We start from the raw sequence: 25860 nt of genomic DNA on the forward strand, positions 1-25860 counted from the left end.
ATATGTACAAGTATATATATATGTTGTTTTATATATATATATACAACATATATATATATATACATATATATATATATATATGTATATCCATGCAATAGCAATTAGTGAAAAAATAGTTGCATTCATTAAGTTGAATGAGAGCTAAGAAAGGTACATGAAAGGGTTTGTAGGGAGGAAAGAGAAGGGGAAATTGTTGTAATTGCATTACAATCTCAAAAATAAAGAATAAAACTGAAATGAAATGAAGTATCATATTAACCAATATCATCAAAAATAATAATAAAGTCAGTAATAATAATAAATAATTAATAATAAAATATTATGCCTGGGGAGGTCACTGGCCCTAGAAGGTAATTTATTACTGATGTTTTCATATTACTGTCATGGCATCAAACTGCACTCTAAACATCTACATGTAATCCCATAAATTCATGCTGCTTTCAACCTTGATGAGAGAAGCCTCTCATTATACCAGGTGATGGTTAATGTGACTCATAACTGGTCAAAGTTCTGGTAATAACTGACTTTTGGGTCATCAGTTCTAACTAGGATAACTATAATACCCTCCACAAGACCTGGGGCACATCATGGAGTCACAAAGACTGTAAGAGCCACAGAATGTGGAGAAGTACTGTGAAATGCTATTTTCTGGATCTGACATGGCCATGACATTCATGGACATGCTATAGCGGTAGCTGCTTGCTTAAAATAATACAAAGAAAGAAGGATGGAGAAGAGGAGAGGAAGGAGGGATAAACTGGAGTGGAAAAGAAATGAGAGAGGATGATAGGAGGTGGTCATGATCATAATGTATTACAGATAAGTAAAACAATTAATGAAAATGCATTTTCCTTATTTGCATTTAATTTTGTTTTACTTCCCAGTAGAAGTATTTGAACCATTTAGAGGTATGGTTTATTTTTGTCTACTGATCTCACAGCTTTGCTATGAGATTAGCTATGTACATTACAGAGACACGTGCAGATCCTGATTGAACGCTGTTCTAATGACAACAGGTAGGAAATGAAGCCATTCTGGATGTCCACAATGGAATGGTAATAGCCTTTTCTTGATTTTCTTTTCAACAACATGCTAAACTTAAGTTAGGGAATATTGCATCTATTCATAAGAAATATTGGTTGGGTTTTGTTATTTTGTTTTTGTCTCCCCAAGTCTGCTATCAGAGTCAGCACAATGCTAGATGAACTGAGACTAGTCCTAATTTTAGAGGTTTCTGCAGGGGTCTTGTGCACAAATTCTATTACTCAGTTACATCAAGTATGAACTGGGAGAAGATTCATTCATTTTCTTACTCATATTCTCCCTCCCTTTCTCACATTCATCCCTCTCTCCTTGTCCTCTCTCCTCAGTTCTCTTAGCTCCAGTAGTCTGTCCTTTAAGTTCTAGGCACCTGAGATACTCCAAGCTTCATACTGGCTTCTTGCCTCTATCTCCTTAACTCTAGGCTTCTTTTGGGCTACACTTGGGTCCACCCCTACCAATGTCTCTTGGAAATTCAGTCATCAGGGGCAATACAGGAACTCATTTTTCAGGATTCACTACCCATTACTGCCAGATGTTTATATGTTTAAATGCATTGCTTTATATTTTTATTTATTGTGGAAAGAAATTCTAACCCTAATTTTCCTGTCTTTACCCAGGTCATTTTGTTCATATATTTACATAAAGGTTGAAACTAACATTTTTCTATTCCATACTTGTATTGAAAGCAAGTTTTCAAGACAAATCTCTTTTGAGAGTCTGTTTTTGTGTTTTGCTACATAACACCATAATATATAAACATATCACATCCACCAAGAATTCTGTTATTGAATTTTTCTGTTTATATCATTTCTGATTATAAATAACACTGTTACTGATGTTTGTAAGCATGAGTCTTCATCCAGCTTTCATAGTAATTATTTAAGACAGATTTTGAGAAGTGAAAAATGTGAGTTGAGTAATGGGAACTTTCTTCTACCCTTGGAAGACATCGCCAATTGTTATCATGAATGTGTTATTAGTCTACATTCACACCAGTGTAAAAGTGAATCCTCACCAATAATAAATTTTATCATATTTCAAAATCTTTTCTGCTCTGATTTATACAATATTGGTCTTCATCTAATTATATGAATAGATTACTAAAGAGTTGAAGTCATATGATTTATCCATTTTCTCCTTTTCTTGTGAATTATACATTTTATTATGTTCTACTAAGACACTAGTTTTTTAGATCAACTTACGTGAGCTTCCTGCTTCATACTCATGCATTCATTATAAACAACTATGCATTAAATTGTATGTGTGTGTGTATGTGAACACACATGTGCCCCTTCACATCTATACATAAATGTGTGCACTTTTGTTTTTTTACTTTCTCTTCTGCCTCTGCCTAGAAGAGCCTATTTAGTATAACTTTAGCATCTGGAAACTACCTTCCATACTCCATACCCAAAGCTTCTTTCCTTGGAAATTCTTCTCTGCCAGTTTCTGGGTACACTAAGACTGCCTTCATGAATTCTCCATCATTTTGGCATTTGTCTCCCTCATTAAAATGCTGATGTAGTATGGATCATCTGCAAGCTCCTTGAGGGCAAGAGCCATTTCTTTTCATCTCAAATCCCACACATATCTGCTAAAAATAAAATCTTCAAATACGATTGAGTGAATCAATTAATGGTTGAAAGGATGAACCTCAGGTAAACGGAAGCATCAACGTTCATTAAATTTACTGGCATTTACTGAATACCTGTGATGTACTCTCTGAACGAAATTCAAACTTAATCTATAATAATTCACTTCTTTTAAATAGCCATCTATTGTTCTCTATTTCTCTTATCAGCTCTGTTGAATATAGCTGATGATCACACCAAGATCCAACAACAAAATAGCACTGTAATTGAACTAATCAGAAAGCCTCCAAACTGCCCTCATCCAGAAACCTCTGCCTGAACTCTTCAAACAATTAGCATTCAATAGCTATGCACATTGCCCTCTTCTGGGCTTTTTCCTTTCCGCCTGACTAGGTGGCTTTTATATGTTAAATGTACTTATCTTCAAGATACCATATCATAACGCTCTCAACTTCACAAGAAGAGAACTTCTCCAATTTGCTTTATGATTTTATGACTGTGGTATGTAACTGTGGAATCATTCCCTGTAGACTGTGGCCATGGCTCCCTCTGAACAAAGACTGGCAGACACGAGAGTGTTTCCTGCTAAGAGGATATCTCTCTCTCTCTCTCTCTCTCTCTCTCTCTCTCTCTCTCTCTCTCTCTCTCTCTCTCTCTCTCTCCTCTCTCTCTCCTCTCTCCCTCTCTCTCCCTCTCTCCCTCCCTCTCTCTCTCTCTCTTTCTCTCTTTCTCTCTCTCCTTCTCTCCCTCCCTCCCTCTCTCTCTCTTTTTCTCCAGTTCTCCAAATGCTCTCCCCTTATATTCACAAGTAATTTTGTAAAGAATCTGTGATCTGTAGAAAGATACAAACTTATGTAAAAAATTTACATATAGAATATAGCACTGGGCTCAAAGACTTATAGCAAGCAGAGGCTGCCTCCTATTAAGATGGAAACTGGGGCATGTAACTATGTAGAGTTTGAACAGTATAACTTTTAGCAGATACATATGGAAATAGGAGGATAGTTACAAGAAACATATAGAACATGTCAAGTCCCTCTAGTATACACAGGATCCAGGATGTGTGTCCTGTTTCTATTATCAGTATATCAAACCAATTCTGACTCATCATGTCATCCTGGGGAATAAATGCCACATAACAGTGGAAATCATCTACTTGTCGATCATTGTTCACAAGTCAAAGAATGCTCTTAGAATCTCTGCATACTTCAGTCATCCGTAAGTCTCCAGAGCCACCCCTTTCCACGCTATCTAGACTACCTCATTTGGGTGACCAAAGATCAGAGAGCTCCTCAGATGGAGGAAAAGGAAAAGCCTAGAGCCTCAAGCTCACAATGCCACTACACTAAGCCTTTCTAGGCCCCAAACGGATGCTCTGCTGATTTCAAGGAAGACTCAAGCAGATGTTCTGACTGACAAAATCATGTAAGAACATCTTCAGGGGATAGAAAAACCCATCCACTTTGCAAGCCAAGAGTCTTCCTCCTATCAAGATGGAAACAGGGACAAGTAACTATGTAGAGATAAAACAGTATACACATTTAACAGATACCAATGGAAATTGAAAGCTAGTTACAAGACACAGATAGAGCAAGCCAAGTCCCTCTAGCATACACAGGACCCAGGATATGGGCTCTGTTCTGTATGGATCACTGAATCACTGTCTCACATGCTGCATTATAGTTTTTCCGCACAGATTCAGACGCTTGAGGACAAAAATCCATCTTCTGTTGTTTGTAAATCTTCACTGCCTGCTACCAAGACAAATGTACCAAATGTCACATAAAAGTCTTAAAGCACATCTGTTTTGTATTATTCAGTAGGACATCCTTCAGTGATGGAATATGCCTTGAAATTCATCAGGAGTTTGATGAGCTTCTCTGGGTTTCACTGACCTCACCTTAGATGAAAGAGGTGAATGAGAAGGAAAGTTCCTTGGAAGCGTCCAACTTTCAATCCTGTGACTTGAATATCTATGACTATCCCTAACAGAGCGAGGTCAGTGGCTTCTTAAGAAGATGAAAGGGATTTCAACCATATGCCTCATTGCCAGGGTTTAATTCGTGTAGGAAACTATTCATTCCACTATCAACTGCAGGCTTGGAGTCAGGTTGCAGAGGCCATAATCACTTTGTCAGTAAGTTGAGCCCATGGTGCACATCCCAACATCATCACTTGTGAAGTTGGGTTGGAATTTTTTTGTTCCCGTTCCAAAATATTTGAGTCCAAGTACGCTGAAACACAGAGCTTCTGAATCACATTATGAGCCCATGCCTGAAAAACTCAGATGCTACTTACATTGAATGGAAAGTTATAATGTTTTTTAATGAGAATAGAAGCAAAGAACACCCAGGAGAATTATGATATCTATTTCAAGAAACAGAAAATTCTGTTCCCTGTAACTTGAACCCCCCACTCTCTCAGTGACAAAGCCGTGTCACCTACGTTGCTCATGATAACAAGGATACCATTAGCTTTGGCTGAATTTCCATTCATTTATCAGCTACTATGCTCAAGTAAAATGGGATGGTATGCTGGCTAGAGAAAGCTCACAAGGCTTGACTCTGGAAAGACGCTGGTTCTGGATAAAAAGAAGCACAGGACATTTTTCTAGCTCATAAACTGAAGATGAAATCGCCATAAATAGCTGCCAATGAAGCAATGCCCAGTAATCCTGCACTCAGGCGAAGCTCAAATGCCAAAGAGCCCTGGCAGACAAGAGCTCAAAAGGGAGAAGATCACTAACACTATTCTAAGTACAGGGAGCAACTAGGACAGCCAACAGGACACTAAACTGAAGAATTTGCTTATGTGGCTTGTTTAAGACCCAAACACAACACCGCCTTCTGTTGCCAAGGTACTTAATCCCAGGACCTCTAGAGCACATATTATCACAATTGTGCCAAGATGGCCCAAAGACCCCTGATCTTAAAAGATAAATCTTAACATAATAGATCTGCTGAAAGTCTGAGATAGAAGGTGTGATGATATTGAAGACCTCTTGTATAAAGATGGAGCCAGTATGATCGTGAATACAATTCTCAACTTCCCAATTCTTAGGAAAGCTTCAGAGACAATCTTAGCCCATGGTTAATTTTGAATCTTCTTTCCCAACATGCAGTCCAATGATTAGAGAACACAATGGGGTTGAAGAAGTAGCTACTGTTTAAAAAAATGCAATTAGCTTTGGCAATTGGTACTCTGTGAGGCATGGCAAGCTAGCAGAGTTTAAAATCTTGAGAGCTACTGTATACTTTCCTATCTGATAATCTAGCTTCAACCACTGGTTAAATATTATGCTCTAAGGATCCAGCAGGATCAGAGAGGATGTAGATGCTGTGGGAAATGTCATGGGAACATCCAGTGGAAATGGATATCATCACTATTAAAAACCTGAAGTCCTATAAGTAAAGGAAGAAGAGGGAAATTTGAGGTAGAGAGTGTTGAGACATTGAACAACATAAGCTCTTCTAAGTCACAAGACCAGTCAAGAATCTGCACATGATCACTTTTGCCTCAGGAAATTGTCATACTTAGTAAGTTTGGACTGATCCAGGAAAACTGTGTGGATGAACAAACTGGTAGCAAAGGGCCAAACTCTCTGACCTAGGGTCATTTTGATCTCCTGATTTTTCTAGACCACCCCCACAGATTCTAAACCTCCTCCTGAATCTGTTAACAGACCAACACTAGCTACCTACTTCAAAGAGAAGCAAAGTTTTCAGACAAGTGCTGCTCCTACCTTCTGAAAAATCCTTCAACATTAGAGCCTTTCCTTCAGCCAACCTGTCAGATCCTGAAACAACTCTAAATAACACATAGGGCTCTATCACTTCCCTTTCCTGTAGTGATCAAAATCTTTCTCCTTTTTTTTCTAAATTCTTTATTTACATTCCAAATGCTTTCCCCTTTCCCAGTCCCCACCTCCCCATATGTCCCATAAGTCCTCTTTTCTCCACCCATTCTCCAATCACCTCCCTCCTTTTTCTCTGTCCTGGTACTCCCCTACAATGCTGGATCAAGCCTTTCTAGGATCAGGGCCCTCTCCTCAATGTTCCAGTTTCTCTTCTCTTGGCTGACTTCTCTCCAGATTAGTCCCTCATTCCACACAGTTCTTGGTAGAGGAGCCACATGAATTTTCAGGTATATTTAGACACCTACACATGGACTCTGTGTGGGACCCAGGGTAGGATCAAGGACAAAGATGGCAACCACCGTGAAGTGACTCACTTGGTAGATGCTGCATTGTACTTATCGATACATTCAGAAATCACCAATATTTTTTACTTAAAGTATTTCTTTTGGTGCATGTTATGACATTATACATACTAACATTGAGGTGTTACACAGATAATTAGTCTCTGCTCAAAATAACACATGAAGCAAAATTTGTGAAGTGTTTCATACATTAGTCAGTGGAAACACTAACCACCCTAATTTACCCATTACATATTATATACTTGCATCAAATTATCACCCAGTACCTTACAAGTAAGAATGATTACATATAAATCTTTTAAAATACATTTCTTTTTTAATTTAATTGAGAATGACCATAGACTATACACAGAGCTAGACCCTGTTGGGGAGAGGGAGACAAGGTAAACATGGCTCAGTTTCTACCTTGATAAGCAAAGTTTAGAGGGGAGAGAAGACCCTGGGGCAACAGTGTACAAAGTTAAGAACAAAGTGTGTTGAAGGGAAGGATGAAAAAGAATCCAGAGCAGCACTAATGACAAGGACTCCCTCTCCCCCACACTCCGACATGGAGATTAAGTAGCTGTTTTCCCCTCTGATAGAATAGCAGCACCATTCCTGGAGCAAGCCACACTTAGAGACAGCTGGAGAGATAAAGCACTGAAGAGTGGGAGATAAACCGAAGCACATTCTTGGAGCCTTGAAGGCTGGGAAGACCACTTAGAGGATGGGAATGGCTTTCTAAGTCGGCCCATGACTGTTCAGACCAAAATGGCAGATGTGGGGAGCAAAAGGAAGTAAGAAGGCACAAGCCAAGAGACCCGCGCATTGGTGAAGAATAACAATATGTTGGCCGTCTAGCAAATGAAGGAAGTCTAGAGCAGCTGCCTTCCAAGGCATGGTGGCTGGCATGAGGCCACTGGAGGCTTGGGATATGTCTATACAGGCCCTTTCTTTCCCTACTAAGGTTGGAGCTACAGCCATAAATCTTCCCCTGAGTACTGCTGGAGATCGGAGAACAGCTGCATGTCTATTTTAGGTGCACATGGGAGAAGTAGAGCAGGTTTAATCCTCACAAGAGGAAGGAGTCATAGTGGCACCACACTGGGCACCAGCTCTCAAAAAAAGGCACCCTGCAATAATTCCCCCACAGTTTGCAAGGCCTTGGAGGACAATATTCAGTCCTACAGGCAGGTTATCATATCTTCCCATGGAAGAACCCACATGTGGGTTTATATGCCACATAAATCTGGCATGTAAGTACATGCAATTAAGCACAGTTTCTTTGGGTTGGTCTTAGTCAAGATTTGGGGAATGGAGATTCCAGGAGCTGTCTAGCTGTAGGCAGGCAGCCTATTGCCCAGCTCTATTTCTCTTACTGGTGAGTGACATATCCTAGCATGTCAAATCTCAGTCTTTTCTAGCCATTATTTCTGAGACCTACAACAAGTCTATAAGTTAAGGCTTGAGATTCACACTTTGAGAAATGCCAGAGAGAGTTAAGAAAGGTATAGAGCCTCACCAAGGAATCAGTTAGAGCTGCTGCGGGGCATCTTCCAATTTGGATGCCTACATTCCTTATCTAGTTGTAAAGAGAAAGGGGTCAGAAAACAAAGAAACTTTGGGAAAGAATTCAAAAGCCAGGGAGAATAGCTATTTAGCCTTTGAGAGGAAATGGCCATTCAGTTGAGGAGAAAGATTCCCTATCATTAAGCAAATTGTTTCATGGCTATGAACCGTTTAGATGATAAAAGAAATTTAAGCAAACTTTATCTACTTGTGATTGTCTTTGTATTACATGTGGTGGTTTTAGAAATATAACACTGGAAATAGACTGCAAAATACTCCAATGGTGTTTTCAATGCTGGGGCTCAGGGATCAGGCAGGCTTAAATCCTGCCTCTTTCACCTAAATCCCTAGCAGGTTACTTAACTTCTTTCAATTTCAATTTTTTTTCTCCTGTAAATTTAGGCACAGTAATAGCACCTGCCTCAAAGAAGAAAAGAGGCTCAAAAGAGAGAACGCATGCTAGGAGCCAAGTGTGGTGCTAGGTACCTAATCAACACCATGGCAATGCCAGCTATGTTGTAAAGGCTTGTGAAGAGGCCTCTCCTCCATGAACATTTGGTTTTTTTGTTTGGCATTTTGCTTATGAAGGAGCAATGTCTGGCAGAATATTTCTAAGGCAGACCAGACATGAAGAAATGGTGGGTATGGTGCTTAAGAAAATACTCCTGGGATTCCTGGCAATTTTTCTGTCCCACCCCTGTTCATTTCTGATATTTGCCCATTGTTCTGTGGCACCTTGATCAGATTTGTACCTGAACTTGATATTTTATGGCAGCAAAGGAAAGCAATACAGACAGCAACAAGAGGTATCCCTGAGAAGGGAACTTGGATGCTTTAATTGCTAGTTACTGTCCTACATGTGCTATTTGTATTGCTTTGTTCTCCCAATCTTGGCATTCATAACAGAGACAACTGAAGCCATCAGGATGGGAAAACAATAGGACCCAGTACCTTGATAATCAAGGTTAACTGATAAGGACTTCTTAGGAAACCATTCAAAAAAGCATGGTACCCATGGCAAAGAAGGGAGACTCAAAATGTGCAAGAGCCCAATGAACACTACATTGATTTTCACATAATGAATGAGAAAAAAACAGACAACTGCATGCTATAGAGACAGCATATTAGAAATACTGTTATGAATTGGATGGATAAAGCTCAGGCATTAGTCAAGCTCAGGCCAAAAGACATGTTGAGACTGAAGATCTCAGGAAGCCAAAGCAGTGCACAGTGACAACATTGGTGACACACCCAAGTCTTGAACATCCCAATGGGCACGGATGATCAAGGACAAGCTGTGTTTTCCATCAGTGTTCCTCACTGCCACCCACAGCTTCTTTCAATCTAGAATGTATTCCCAGAAGAGGGCCACAGTAGACTGGAAAGCACCATGAGCTAAAGGATCATTAACTGATTTTGATTCCCGGTGAGAATTTTTGTCATCTGACGAAGTGGACATTTAAGGACAAAGTAAAGCAAAACTACGAGTTGCTCTCACCCCTGTTTTTTGACTCTGAAATGTTTCATCTGTTACATGAGGACCCCCTGGTAGAGTTGGGATAACTACAACTTTGCAATAAGTTTCCACTTGAGAGGAGAAATTTCCAAAATGAAACGCATACTGTTGTAGCCCCCTTTAAAAGGTGCTATGTAAAAAGTGGAGTTTCCTGGCCAGATCTGTCTTACAATGGAGCACACTACAAAGCTGTCTTAGGCCAAGTATGTATAAGTATAAGTTTTACAAAAGGCTCTCTGAAGTCTTAGCATAAAGAAACCTATCTTACTTAGTTTAGCCCAGAACTTCTCAATTCATCTGATGAGGCCATTTTTTTTTTTGGCTGCTATGCAATGTATTTCATTTTAGGAAATGCTGGGGTAGAGAGCTGTAGGTGAGAATGGATGGTGGTGGCATAACTGTGGTGACCCAGGAGAAAAATAATCAGGTGAAACACGAGCCTGAGATTGATGCTAGGATGCAGAAAATATCATGGCTGGGCATGGAAATGCTACTTGCCAAATGACCCCATATATCTTAGAAATTGGCTGAATTTCTTCTAATATTCTCTCAAGGTCCTCGCTGAGTCACTCCCATAAATGATGGATCTTAATGGTTCCGAATATCTCTAAAGCCTTTATGTGAAACCATCTCCCTTTTTAACTTAGTGATTCACTCCACTCTGGGATGCAGAGGCCGAGAGAATGGGACGGGTTTCATTCTCCAGCCATAAAACCATGGAACAAGACCAGCACACAACCATGATGAACTATTAGAAGGCTCAGGACTCATCTGAGGAGTTTAACTGGCTGATTTTTTTGAGACCGTGTCACTCCTGGGCTGTCTTTTGAGGGTTATGCTCATTTATCACTGCAGGTATAAAAGGATTTATCTGAAAGCACCAGACCAAAATCAACAACAACAACAAAAACATGACGTCGGAAAGATAAGGATTTAAACCTCACCTCTGCCGTCCCACAGCATTGTAACCTTAGATAAAGCTCTCTGCATTTTAGCTTGAGAGCTATATGCTCATTTGGGATTATCATGAGGATGAGAGGAAATGAGAAACTTGCGGTTGGATAGAGATGCAGTTTGGCATGGGATAAAGCCACTATACATCTATAAGGAAGAAGGCATCAACAGATTGGACAGGAAGTGTCAAGAAGATCAAAGGGCAACTACCTTCATCTTTTATCCATCACACAGAGCCCAGGGCACCATGAATGTGCTCTGTACCTGATTGTCCGGGTGTGCTTTCGGGTGTAAGGAGAAATGACCTTGAAGAGCAGTTCCATCGCTCCATTAATTCCCAGCATGGCTCCTGTGGTTACTAAAGACAAAATGCACAGTAGTGAGTAGCAATCATCACAAGAAGATGTAGCAATACAACTTGGATTTAATCATTGACAATTTTAAGGGGGTCAACGCACAACAATAAAAATTGAAACAACAAAGAGATTAAAATCCTCTCTTAATAGCCTAGTGAGTGGGGTAGCTCTTTCTCCCTCAGTTTTAACCTCTCTTCAGTTTTAACACTTAACTCCCCTAAGACTGAGACAGTGAGTTGTCTGTACTGCAATCAGAATACCAGTAGAAGAATGAGTCTTGTGTTCCAAGATAAACTAGCCTGGGAATGTTTCCCTTTTCACCCAGTTTGGGGAGAGTGTATTAAAACATGATCAGAGATCTGAATGCTAGAAAGTCAAGAGAACACTTGATAAATAAAATCCTCCAGATGTCATTGCCATCTCCAAGGATACCCCAGCCACTTTTCAATATGATCCATACCCTTCTCAGCTCAGTTGAATTTGGGAAGAGCACAGATGACCCTGAAAAGGACAGGAATCCATGGGCTACAGAACCATAGGAGGGGACAAGGAGGTAGAGAGAGAAAAAAGATTCTCTGATAAGGTAACTTCTCTCTTTCCTCCATGGTCCTTGTTCTTCTGGGAAGGAAGACATAAAACTGGCTGGTATTTTGGGGCCACATTTATTGCAGGAAAATAAGTGGAAACAGGGCATTTTAAAGATGCAATGTGTCTTAGACTGACTTAGTTCAGGCCTCAGAAGAGGAATGCAAACTGAAGGTAGTAAATCCACAGTACTGTCTACCAGGTGGAGACTGAGAACAAAGTCTTGTCTGTTACAAGGAGTACATGTTTTGGGAGAATCCTCTATACCTACTCCCCTGTTAAGGAGAATACAAACCATCACCACCCATATTAACTGGTTGGATTTGACAGCTCAATTGTGCCCACCAGTCTTTCCACTCTCACAGATATTAATTTAGTCTTTACTTCTTTTTTTTAATTTTCTACATTCTTTGTCACATTCTAAATGATGTTCCCTTTCCCGGTTCTACCCGGTTCTACCCTCCCTATAAGTCCCATAAGCCCTCTTCCCTCTGCCCGTTCCCAGATCAAACCCCTCCCACTTCTCTGTCCCAGTAATCTCCTGCATTGCTGCATCAAGCCTTTCCAGGACCAGGGTCCTCTCCTTCCTTCTTCTTGGGAATCAGTTGATATGTTAATTGTATCTTGGTTATTCAGAGCTTCTGGGATAAAATCCACTTATCAGTGATTGCATTCCATGTGTTTTCTGTGATTGGGTTACCTCACTTAGGATAATATTTTTCAGTTCTAACCATTTGCCTAAGAATTTCATTAATTCATTGTGTTTAATTGCTGAGTAGTATTCTATTGTGTAAATATACCACATTTTCTGTATATATTCTTCCATTGAGGGACATCTGGGTTCTTTCCAGCTTCTGGCTATTATAAATAAGGCTACTATGAACATAGTGGAGCATGTGTACTTATTGCATGTCTGGGAATTCTCTGGGTATATGCCCAGAAGTGGTATAACAGGGTCCTCCAAAGTGTCATGCCCTGTTTTCTGAGGAACCACCAGACTGATTTCCAGAGTAGTTGCATCATCTTGCAATCCCACCAACAGTGGAGGAGTGTTCCTCTTTCTCCACATCCTCGCCAACACCTGCTGTCTCCTGAGTTTTTAATCTTAGCCATTCTGACTAGTGTGAGGTGAAACCTCAAATTAGGGAACTGACACCCTTCACAATAGCCACAAACAATATAAAGTATCTTGGTGTGACTCTAACCAAACAAGTGAAAGATCTGTATGACAAGAACTTCAGGTCTCTGAAGAAGGAAATTGAAGAAGACCTCAGAAAATGGAAAAATCTTCCATGCTCATGGATTGGCAGGATTAATATAGTCTTTACTTCTAACATGGAAAATAACACTAGAATAAAAAAAATTGGCAGGCGATTCAATTAGAGTTACCACATTAAGTGGAATTAGTGAAAGTGCAGTCTTAATACCTCTGATTCTAACATGGAAGACTGGACTTGAAATCAGAGTGGATACAAAAAGAAACCTCACTGGGCTCACCTTTAACAGATGGTTGCCCAAGGTGGCCATCGTGGTACTGCCAACAAGCTCATTGGCTATCATAAACCCATTATGGATACGTCCAACTAATCAGATGAAAATAGCTGTTCAGAAAACTTGCTGAAACAGTGAAGAGTGGATCACAATTCACCAAAGAAACAGATCCCACAGGCTTCTTGAACTCCGACAGCCTTTCATGGGTAAATGCAATGCAGAGAGGTACCATGACTTGATGAAACAACTAGTTGATGTAATAAATGTAGGCTAGCATATGAGCCAACTGGTAACATTCTCACACTCACAGACAAATTGCTGGCTTTGTCAGGGCTAAGCTGATGTTATATTGCTCTACATTCATTATCATTATATATGCACATATTAAAGAAAGCAAAGCCTTTAGGAAACCAAAAGATACGTTAAGCCCTGTGCAGCTGGCACACTGCAAATAGGCTGTTATGCTTTTAAGCTACTCATTGATAACAGTTGTCATTCATAAAATGTTACAGTTTCTCCTTATTGTTCTAGAGATGGATTTGTACAGATTCATTCACATATTTTCAAATGCTCTTTGATATTCTTAGTTCTCTCTCTCTCTCTCTCTCTCTCTCTCTCTCTCTCGTGTGTGTGTGTGTGTGTGTGTGTGTGTGTGTGTGTGTGTGTGTGTAAGAGAGAGGAGACATTGTGAACAAAAAGCCAATAATTGATATTATTATTGTGGAGGAAAACTGTCTCTTTATGTAGATCCCATCTTTATCAAGAGATTGCAACAGTGAAAATTGAGATACTGAGCCAGGTATAGTGGCCCATGACTGTAATCTCAGCAGTTGTGAGGTGGAGACAGAAGGATAAGTAATTTAAGGTGATCTTTGGCTACATGGTAAGTTTGAGGCCAGTCTGTGCTTCATGAGACCCTGTATTTTAAGTAAGGATAAAAATAGTAAAAATGGAATATTTCAGTAGTTCTTAGGATACCTGGAGGGGTTACCTAGTCACTACACTTACACGTGTACTTTTGATGCGATTGCAAAATATTAGACAAAGATTGGGGTAGGATAAGGCAGCTACAATATCATGGCATTACCTATGAACATGATCTTGTTTGTCCCATCTAACAGGTCTATGAGATTGGCAGAGGAGTGAATGCATTCCCCCAAATCCATTTGAAAGCTATAATCCCTATGACCTAAAGGCATAATTAAGTTAAAAAGACACCACTGGAGAAGGGATATAATCTAACCTGTTTTGTGTCTGTCATTGAGAATATTTAAACATGGAAAGAGACCAAAGATGCACAAGCCCATGGGAAAACCAGACAGGGACATGGGAAGATGACAGAATCTTCTTTTGTCCAAGGAGACAGGCTATAGAAGAAAGCAAAATCTGCCAAAGTCTTGGTCTCAGACCTCCAGCCCTTAGTACTGTAAGAAAATTAATTTCTGTTGTTTTAATAAGACAAAAACCTAGCAGATTAATAGTAATAATTATTGCTGCTGTAATTTTATAAAGGGGAAAAAACATGAGGTTAACCAGGCCAAGTGCCCACGTTCCACAACTCATGAGAAATAGCATTAGAGTCAAACTGAGGGCTCCCTGGCACTAAGCCCACAGTCTTTCCCCTACAGAGTATATTACATCTAAATAATTGTCACTTTTATTCCCCAGGAAGGGAGCTTAGAAAGGAGAAATGAAAGTCTGTGCTCATTACATGTGAGATAGGAGGTATAGAATCTAATCTATTAATGAAAAGTGCCTCCACATGGAGTAGAATTAACATGAATTTTGGAATTCTAAAGCCAGCCTTCAGGACTTTATCTGTATAAACTTAAGAAATTACTTCACTCTTCGAAGCAGCTGGCTTTTTCTTTTCTGAGATATAAAAATGTAGATCTAAATACATAGTTGTGATAATTAAAAACAGCTGAGGTAAGTAGATCCTTAGTAACTATCCTCTGACAGGTTCAGATGTGATCACCCAGAGAGAAGGTCTGCTAGGAAAAAGCACAAGGTTAGAAAAAAATCAGTAAGGATTTTGTTATATCTGTGAGTAGCTTCATGGAATTAATAAGAACTATTCTTTGTTTGTTTGTTTTTCCAGTTTTGTTTTTTTCTATTCGATATATTTTTTATTTAAATTTAAAAATGATTTTCCCTTTCCTGGCTAATGTGTGTGTGTGTGTGTGTGTGAGAGAGAGAGAGAGAGAGAGAGAGAGAGAGAGAGAGAGAGTTCACATGCACCTGTCTGAGGAGGTCATGTTTCATCCACAAGAATAGTGTCTACTTCCTTTGACACAGGATTTCTCATTGGCCTAGATCTCACCAATTAGGCTACACCAGCTGGCTAGCAAGTTCCAGGCATCCTCCTGTCTCTGCGTCCCCAACCCTGGCATTACAATTCCATATCACCAAGCTAGTATTTTGATACTAGTGGGTTCTCAGGCAAGTCAAACACCTTACGATGAGTTCTCTCTCCAGCCATCACAATGTCGTTGTCTTTAACAGATGTAACATATACTGTTATGACTATGTCAAGACCTAAGGAAAATCTGCTTTTCTCCTGCCACAGGATTTCTGTACCTGGTATTACTCATAGAAAAACATGGAATGTTGTATACACAACTCAGAGGAAAATCCAAAGACAATACTTAGGTACTACCTCTAAAGCTGTACCTGACCAAATCAATAAATGAATGTCTGCCCTCCACATCCTCTGGATTGTCAGGTTCCTTCATGTGTCTGAATGGGACCACATGCATCCTCACCCAAATCCGCTCTCCCCCACACGACCACATGGTTTCCTCATTTCCCAGCCCAACTTACCACTGGAGGCGAAGACACGCAATACCCAGAGACAATGCAGGAGGTTCTGGCTATGAGACAGGTTTTTCCTGGCCAGAATCAAGGTCACATCAAGTGCTTCTAAGTCTAGTGCCTTCTGTCCAAACTTCTTATCTAGGAACACAAATTCATTTCTCTTAATATGTCTCACATTCATTCTGAAGGTTTCAGGAGAGAAGGAAAAATGACAGAGGATAATTATAGCCAAAGACACTTTTTAGCCTAATTAAAAGTACTCTAAATATGCCCTCGTTGGAGCCAAATACATCAGAAGAGTGGAGTCTGGATTATTTATTTACATGAAAGCTATGGGTTCTAAGACTGCAAGACTTTAAATCTACCAACACTCCTAATCATCTGCATATATATCAATGTCTTTAAGACAAATCTGGAATGGATCAAAAAATTAGAAGAAATACATTGAATGCAGTGCATGAACTTTGATTGGATCCTTTTGCTGTTTGTTTTTTGGGTAGGTTGGCTTGCTTGCTTTGCTTTGCTTTGCTTTGCTTTGGTTTTTGAAATGGATTTTTTTCTACACATCCACAACTGTCTTGGAACTCACCATGGAGACTAGACTAACCTAGAACTCACCAAGATTCACCTGCCTCCACCACTGCTTCCCGAGCAGTGCTGGGATGCATGTCAATCATGTATCTTGTTCTTTTGATTGGATATTGTTTTGAATATGCAAACGATAGTGTAGAACTTTTGGAGATGTTAGATCAAAGCTAAGGTAGATGATGGTAATATTTCCATTTAACAAAGAATTTTCATAACAAAAAGCGAAAAGCTTTTAAGAAAAGAAAATTAAAGTTAAAAGGTATGATGTTCTAATAACATGACGTCTTGTGTTGTGAGTAAGCCGTTCATCATCTTCATCTCTTTTTTTTACTGTTATAATAACTTTAATTTATCTTGCATTTTACAAAAGTTTATGAACAATTTTAAAAAGCAACTCCTTACCCCACCACGCTTCTGACAGTTGTTAAAGTAGGCAATGACTATGTCAACAGCTTGAATATCAGTATCTTGCAAGGATTTCAGAACAATCAATCACTTGCCAAAGAACTTGGCAGTTTTTCTATCTTGTTTTTAACTCAATGGTACATCCACTCTGATGGTAACCTGTTCAGCCAAATCTCCAACACATTTTGGAAAAATCAATGGTGATTAGCAAATTAGTTAGCTTTGGCACGGAGCTGTGCTCGCTTGCCTGTGACAGCCTGGAAGCCAGTTTTGATCCTGGCAACAGAACATCGAGAATGACAGGTTTCACACTGTAAGAAATAGAGTCAGGTGTCCTTCTGTAAGATTGTGTCCGGTGACCGGCATGTGTGACAAGTGACATATTCCTTGATATATCTTCTCAAGACATTTTCTGTTTCTTGGAATCTTCCTTTGATTACAAGTTGGTCATTACCATCTATAGAACTACTTGTACCCAATTCTGCCAATAAAAATGCAAGGAGATGTTTGGGTTGACGATGTAATAGTTTACAGATATCTGTAAAATTGACAAAAGAAGTTTTCTTGGTTCCTACTCGGATGACCTGTGGAGGTTTCCTAACAAATTTCCTCTTCTCTCCAGCAACTATATCTGGGTTCTTTTCTCTCATGATGTTGAACACTCGGTTCAGCAACTCCTCATATGTGTATTCTCTTTCTGAGCCTGCCCAAGCAGGCCCAGTTTGGTTACTGAATGAAATACCATCATCTTTTTTGGTGTCTTCATCTTCTAAAGCTTCATCTTTTTCTAGTATCTCATCTTCTGGGAATTTAATATTCTTATTATTATTATTGCCAAACATAGTATCAAGGTCATCTTCTAGCTCAGCTGGCTCCTGAGCATCACTGTCAATCTTAACATCCTTCATAACTTCTTCAACTTCATCAATATCAAATATCTTTTTTGTCTTTTTCTTCTTTTTCTTTTGATTAAAGAAATTCAAGTCATCTAAGTCATTAGAAGCATCTTTTTTCCTACTGTCTTCTTCATCAGCTTCCACATCTTTCTCTTCAGTTGGTTCTGGCTCCACTTCTTTTGTCTCTGAGGACTGGCTTTCTTCTGTCTGGGCATCACCTTCTTCATCTAATATAAAATGCTTCTTCTTCTTTTTCTTTTTGCTCATAGTAGGATCAAAAATTATCTCATCCCTGGACATGGCTGTGGTTTGAGCAGGTTCGGCAGGGATGAAAAGTCAGACTGGTCGGCTTCACACCCTGGAGTCAGCATAGTTCCTACTGATACCTCTCACAGCACTGCGCTAGGGAACAACACCCCGCCCTCCGTCCATCATCTTCATCTCAATAGTTACAAAATAAGCACTGAAAACAAGAGGAAAACACTTCTCATTTATGCCCGTTGATCCCACTATCAGGTGACTATGTCTAGTTGCATTAATTTGTGTCCTTCCCTAAGTGTGATGTCCAAATCTTCATGATTATTATAAGATTCATAGAAATATATTCTATATTTGTTTTATTATTTTGTGTAGCATAATAGCCTCTGGGTATAACCCATGAGACTAAATAATACTGCATTGCATGTGTATATCACACTTTATTGGTCCCTAGACACCATTTCCATATCATGGCTCTTGTGGCTAGTTCTTCAAGGAACATGGGAAGGCAGATATCTTTATAAGATAGTTCTTTCCTTTCCTAGGGTATATGTTCAAATCAGAGATTATAGAAATTGCTGAGTAATATGGTAATTTCATGGTTTGTTTGTTTGTTTGTTTTGAGCATGGTCTCCTGTGGCCCAGTATGGCCTGGAACTCATTCTGAATTTCTTTCCACCACCATCCCCACCCCCATCTTCACCTTTCAAGTGTCAGGACTCCAGGTGTATATCAGCATGCCCATGTGGTAGCTCTTTTATTTTTTTTCAATTCTCTATGCCACTTCAATAACAGCCATGCTGATCTTCAGTACTACAAAGTCTGCAAAGGTTCCCTTTCTTCACACCTCCCTGGCACTTGGTCTCCCTTGTCTTGTTGATAAGCCATCCTCACTAGCATGAGGGAACAAGTTCATAGTGGTAGAGAAGGAAACAGTGCTTTCTGCTGATTTTGAGGGCCAAGCAGGGAAGAAGGAAGGGTTAAAAGATACAAAACTGTAAATAAGCAGGAGAGACGAATCTACAGCTCTTGTACTCAACATGAAGATAGAGTTCTCACAATTGTACCAATCTAAATATGTAGACTTTAGCTGTTCCTGTCACCAAAATAAAGTAACCCTATATGAGTCGGTAGATATGTTCATCCGTTTAGCTGTGATAATAATACTGATACTTCTATCTCATAATGTCAAGTTAAAAATCCCAAGTATACACAATAAGATTTGCTGTAAAAAATAAAAAGATTGAAGCTGGGAAGATGACTCAGTAGGTAAGAATTCTTGCTGTATAAACATGAGGAACTTAGTTCCGATCCCCTAAGCAATGAGAATAGCAGTGTGTGGTTATACATATACCTGTAAGGCCAGCACTGATCCAGGTAATAGGAAGAGGATCCCCCAGGGGCTCATTGACAAAGAAATCTAACACAGTGAGCTCTGGGTTCAATGAGAAACCTGGTCTCAAAAATTAAGGCAGCAAGAAATTGAGAAAGATACCCAACATCACCCTCTGCCTTCTACATGTGCATACATACATGTGAATGCATGGATACATACATATAACACACATACACAAAAAATAGTAATGTCAAAACCACTGCCCTTGTATATCACTTAACACTTGACTGTCAGATCCCTGGATCCATATGCTAAGGATGTATGCTGGTATATTTTTGTGCTTCATGTGAAGGTTGTCGTTGTATTATTCAAATGTTGATTTCTGTACTGGCAGAGAGCTGAGTACCGTCTGGATTTTGGTATTGTTATTTTTATGGATCATCACCTGCCTTAGTGTATTATAAACATACATCTCCATCACCTTTTGCTTGGTTTAATAAGGGTCTGACAGCCAATAGCTAGGCAGGAGAGGAAAGTCAAGACTTCCAGGCAGAGATAGGAACTGTGGGAAGAATTCAGGGGCCTGAGATTCACCATGAAGACAGATGCTGGGACTGTCTGACTGAAAGGTAATGGGCCACATGGCAGATGTGGAATAGAATATTCAGCCTAATTCATGTTAGAGAGCCAGCTGGGAGGCAGCCAGCTAAGGCCTAAGCTATAATAAATAAGTCTCCGTGTTATTATTCAGGAGTTGGTGGATCAGAGACAGTGCAGAGATAGATGTGACCTAATACTTACTTTATTCTTCCTAGAAACTCTAGAATTAAATTCTGTACTTCCATGTTAGACATAAGGGCACCATAGTTCATAAACCTTAAGTAATTTGACCAGGGTCACACAGCTAGTCAGTGTCAGGGACAGCCTTCAAACTAGCCTGTACTGTATGACTGGGGGATATATCAGGTCTCTACTATCTTTTCTTAGAGTTCACTCAGTCCACTCAGCTTTGCTGACTTCCCCTCTTCTTCAAGTTTCAGCTCAAATGTCACCTCTCCCAGACTGTGCCACCTTAGGGTAGCATCGCTCTTTCTCCTCCTTGCGGCACTCATCATAGTCTGCTACCATCCCGTTAGTTATTTGCTGACCAGCTAACCTGCCCCACTTGGAACAGGAGCTCTGTGTGAGTAAACTCCTCAACTGTCTTGGTCACAGAGATGTTTGCACTGCAGAGAACACTCATGCAGTTACCCTGGCTGAAGGATCACTAAATGAAATGTTAGCTATGTTGGGACATATTTCACAGGGTCTAGCTAATGCCATTCCATCTGTAGAATGCCTATGAGCTGAAGTAGAGATCTAAACATTGAGTGCTGGAGCATATGGCTTCAGCTCCTAACAGAGAATATCGAAGGGCCCTGAGCTTTTCCACTGTGGCATGATATGTGCCGTGATGTTCAATACACAGTTGAAGCGTAAATGTTAAAGAAATTTTTTTCAAAGTGTGCATAAACTCTGAATGTTTAGATTATTCAACCCTCCTCCAGGAAGTTCCAGAGGCCTAAAAAGGCAGTATCCTCCAGGAGTGAAGAAAAATAGGCAGAAGTTCTATTTCTTCCTAGGTGACTTATCACAGTGGTTTGAATTAACAGTATTGCCCCAAAAATCCATTTCCAACTAGATATCCAAGATGCCATCTTATTTAAAACGAAGGTTTTGTACATTGAATGGGATCAGACAGGACATACTGGGTCCTAAACCTAATAACTGATACCACCATGTCTTCACATGGTGGTATACACATAGAGAACACTATATAAACACAGAGAAAATAAATCAGTCCAAAAATGAGAGAGAGAGAAAGAAGTGAACACATAGAGAACTCTGTAAACACAGAGAAAAGAAATCAGTCCATAAATGAGAGAGAGAGAGAGAGAGAGATGAGAGAGAGAGAGAGAGAGAGAGAGAGAGAGTTCTGGAACACCAGGACAGTAGCAAAAGATGGACTCTCCCTTGGGACTTTCCAAAGGAACCTACACTGCCAGGACTTGATTTGTGACTTACGGAATCCAGAACTATCAGAGACTATATTTATGGCAAACAGTCTGTGACAATTTGCTATGATAGATCTAAAAATTGAATGCACAAGTATGGTCAGGCATGATGGTGTATTACCCATAATCGCACTCTGGAGTTCAAGATCATCCTTTCCTACATAGTGAGTTCCAGGCTAGCTTAGGCTATATGAGACTCTGCCTCCAAAGCAAGAGAGAAAAGTTAATACAGAAAATGTACTTTCATATGAGATCCATTTCATAAAATGGTCTCATTCTGCATAAGGATTTAAAATGTGCTGGAGTCACTCCCCTCTTTTCTGATTTATGATCCATACTTTTGCAGCCCATACCAGGTGTGACTACAACTTCTCTGTGTCATTCATTCATTCCTCAGCACCACATCTTGTATTTCTGAAATCTAGAGGGGTTTTCTTTTTATTTAACTTGCCAAATATTATGGTGCATACCTCTAATTCCAGTATACAGGAAGCTGAGGCAAAAGAACTGCAGTAAATCTGAGGCCACACTGTACAGCATGGCTTTAAGCCAGTCTCAAAAATATGTAATACTCTGGGCCTTAAAATAACAATAAAGGAAAATTACCTCTCCTATAAGGCTGGGCCTGTTATCACCAGGGCGCCTAAGACACCCCCCGTCTGCCTCTGCACAAGGGCTACCTCAACTGTTCTCAGGGGACAACTCCAGTAGGTTTTGAAGTGTAGGTACCTCTTAAGCCAACTTTAGCCAGCAGCCTGAAGAGAGGCAGGAGGATGTCCCAGTCAGGAGAAGCTGACCTTGCTGTGTCTACCAGAGTCTGCAGAAGGGCTTCGCTGCCACCTTTGCTGATCATATAATAAATCCTCTTGTCTGTGCCTGGGAGGAAACCAGAGAAAACATGAGACACGAATGGTAACCCTCCTCCCCAGAAGAAACCTCAGGCTTAACAGCTAGAGACAATGAACAAGTCCATTCATTTCACCACAGAAAGACATGACCTGTCTTCGAGTTGTGCTGCCATCTGATGGAAGAAGAATGTGCAATATGGTAACTGAAAGATATTTAGGAATTTTAATATATTCACTTCCTGAAGCTATGGTAAATTGAATGATACTACAAGTTCTGGGGACCCATTAAGTCTTTCATTTTGTGTACACAGTATGTAGATGTATATAAATTGACACATCATTATATACTAAATATATATTCTTCTGTAATAAACATGAGTCGTTGGTAGCAGGAAAAGGTTACTATCTGATCTAGAGTCATTTTATTGGGGTTGTAATGATTTTCTAATTTTGTTCTTTAGCAATTAATAGAAGGGAAATAGAGAAACCCCTGAAGGGACCTCCTAAGAAACAAGATGCCCAGACACAGCATCCGAAGACTCTTGGTCAGAGGCCTGAGCAAGAGTGAAGTATTTGTTTTTCTACCAAGGCATAGACTTGAGTAAGACCTCTCTGTCCTCAGGGACAGCCCAAAAGCAGTGATTACATATTAGCATGAAGAAGGCCCTGTATGACCTAACCAAGGGAACCAACAGGCATAAAAATATCAACAGAGAAATTCTGAGTTTTCCATCCTACTAAAAAGATTGCCTGCCCATAAAAAAAGAGAATAAAATAAATGAGGGAAGAAAAATAAAGATAAGATAAAGGAGGAAGAATAAAATAGAGATGGGAAATAGGATGGGGGGGCACATATATCCAGGAGTAGTGGTGCACACTTATAGTCTCAGCACATAGAAAGTTTAAGCAGAAGGATTGTTGGTTCCAGGCATCCTGGATTATAGAGTGAGACCTTGACTTTAAAATAAAAATATTCACAGCCTGCAGAGTGAGTTCTAGGACAGCCAGGGCCACACAGAGATACTCTGTTTCAACAACAAACAAAAAATATCATCCATATAGAAAAGAAATTCCAAGGCTTCATTTCTACCTACCTCCTGAAGATAGTTTCATCTCAAAAGACAAGTGATGATCTACAAAAAGGAAACTCGGTTTTTTGTTTTTTTTTTTTTAATTCTTTTACATAGAAGTGGCCCTTCCACAGGAAGACATGAAAGTTGATTCTTTTTTTTTAAAGTCCACAGTGTAGTGAGAGCCTTGAAAATTTATCTCTGGTGTCACACATCCTTAATTTTGTCTGTTTGTGCTAATATTTTTTAATCAGGTTAACTCAGGTGGCACATAGCTACTCAATCCTGACATCCCATTTCTGAAAAAGTAAAGGACCTGACAACCTTTGAAGTTCACCCACCCCATAGTTCCATCTTCACAAGATATATGTAAGAAAGCTCCACTACCTATCTCCTCCTGTGAGACACAGAGGAAAGGAGTCTAGGGAGAAAGAGATATGGTTGCTGTGGAGCAGCTGTCCCAGATGAAGACATTTGGCCTTACAAATGAAAAACCATATCATAACCACCCAGCATCTCAATGCCTCCAAAGTTTGGGCACTGTAAGGTAGGTGAGAAGGCTGAAGAGCCCAAGTACAATTATTCCAGTCTACATAAGCTTTATCAAATCACATCAAGGGGAAAGCATTGGCTGGTGGTTCTCTCCCACATAGGAAAGTTAAGCTACAAAATAGCCAGCACTGTTTTCAATCTACAATATGATTTGGTGTGAGCATAGCCTACTCACCAACAGAAAGAAGATCGCCGAGGACTTGGAGGATGGCCAGGATGGACGCTTTATCAGAGGAGTTCTGCAATGATAACAGACAGGTAGGTATCTTGACAACACATGCAACAGGTTAGAAGCAGCCTGGTTAGAGATGCAAAGAACTGGCAGAGTTAAGCTTTGCTGTGCTGAAATCAAGTCCATAAGGTGAAAGAGTGGACAGAGGAGTTCTCCTTAAGTAGCAATGAATGAACTCATTGAGATAGGAGTTTCAGATGTGGTATCTCTAAAGCACTAGAGACCTCTCTTTGGGGACCAGTCTAATAATATTATTAAGGTACACACAAACACAAGCACTGATTGACCTAGAGACAACAAACTAAAGGAGCTTAGTGAGCTTCAGTCACAGACATCATATATTTAAGTAGCCTTGAGTTATTTAGCAAACAAATAAACAAACAAAAAACAAAAACAGAAGTCATCAAAATGTTCTGATGCAAATATTGCCTGGGCAAACAAGGATAAGCTTTAATTTTCTAAAAAAAAATTAGATCAGATTGTGAGAATGATTTTTAGAAATCCTTCTAAGTATAAACATTTTTGCTTCTTCTTCAGAAGAGAAGTCTTCATTCAGAAGTTGGGAAGACATACAGAATTCCCTGAGGTAACCTATATCATAATTCCAGAAATGCAACACACTCCAGGTTCCCAAAAGTCAAGCTTATGCCTTTGCACTGTAACATTAAGAAGAGGTCATTTTTATCATTATTTGGATAAGTGCATCATTTATGAGTCTTAACACTCCCATAAGTAAGACTTGTGCTCCTTCTCCACTTCGATGACCTCAAGAACTCTCCATTGTACATTGGACAAATGCAGGAAACCAAAAATCTTCAAGATCTTCTTCTCCTGATATCTCCAACTTCATTATTAATTTCAGTACTACTATGCAAAATAGGTATTTCCATGGTATGGAACCACTCAGTTGTAGATTCCTCCCCAAGAAATGTTATGGCTTGGTCTGCAAATCTGACCACACTGTTCCCTCTTTGGCAGCTCTTTGCCTGCATTTTAGGCTGGTCAGTGCTGATTGATTCATCCTTCTAGTGCATGCTTGGCCCTATGATATCTTCACCCCTCACACAAACCATGTCTGGAATGCCTTCTACCTCTCTATCACTCAGCTCAGCTCTTGACAAAGCACTCACTCTGCCACGGATGTCTAATCTTCCTTCTTATCTCTCCTTCACTAGGTATTAAAATCTTTAAAATCAGCACCCATCAGAGGGCTGCTCCCGAGAAAAAAGAGAAATAAATAGTTTTAGTGGGATCCAAAAGAACTGCAGGGGGTCCACCAAGTCCACTACCACCCAATACCTTCCTGAAAGTCATATTTCAGAACATATAACAAGAATATTTTTCTTCAGCAGAAAATTCCAGAGAGAAAGAGGAACATTCCTCCACTGCTGGTGGGGCTGCAAGATGGTACAACCACTGTGGAAATCAGTCTGAAGGTTCCTCAGAAAACTGGACATGAGACTTCCAGAGGACCCTGCTATACCTCTCCTGGGCATATAC

At 39.8% G+C, this 25860-nt stretch overlaps 2 protein-coding genes across 2 annotated transcripts in view; both read right to left on the reverse strand.

The window, feature by feature from the left end:
* The window catches only part of Agbl1 (AGBL carboxypeptidase 1), a 907135-nt gene extending 881783 nt beyond the window's left edge, over nt 1-25352 (reverse strand). Inside the window, exons 1-5 of the mRNA XM_052186269.1 lie at nt 25317-25352; nt 24304-24394; nt 22388-22534; nt 16128-16259; nt 11137-11230 (exon numbers count right to left, since the gene is read on the reverse strand). Of these exons, the coding sequence (XP_052042229.1) occupies nt 11137-11230; nt 16128-16259; nt 22388-22534; nt 24304-24394; nt 25317-25352 (500 nt within the window). The remainder of the gene's footprint in view (nt 1-11136; nt 11231-16127; nt 16260-22387; nt 22535-24303; nt 24395-25316) is intronic.
* On the reverse strand, nt 17240-18310 carry LOC127667464 (eukaryotic translation initiation factor 2 subunit 2-like). The gene has a single exon (XM_052160462.1). It carries the CDS (start codon nt 18308-18310, stop codon nt 17441-17443), a length of 870 nt encoding a protein of 289 aa, XP_052016422.1. The 3' UTR covers nt 17240-17440.
* Nucleotides 25353-25860: the final 508 nt, after the last annotated feature.

Source organism: Apodemus sylvaticus, chromosome 1, assembly GCF_947179515.1.
Source record: "Apodemus sylvaticus chromosome 1, mApoSyl1.1, whole genome shotgun sequence".
Lineage (NCBI taxonomy): Eukaryota > Metazoa > Chordata > Mammalia > Rodentia > Muridae > Apodemus > Apodemus sylvaticus.

Coding starts and splice junctions, on each gene's coding strand:
- LOC127667464 (XM_052160462.1), bottom strand. CDS start 18,310: ATGTCCAGGGATGAGATAATTTTTGATCCTACTATGAGCAAAAAGAAA.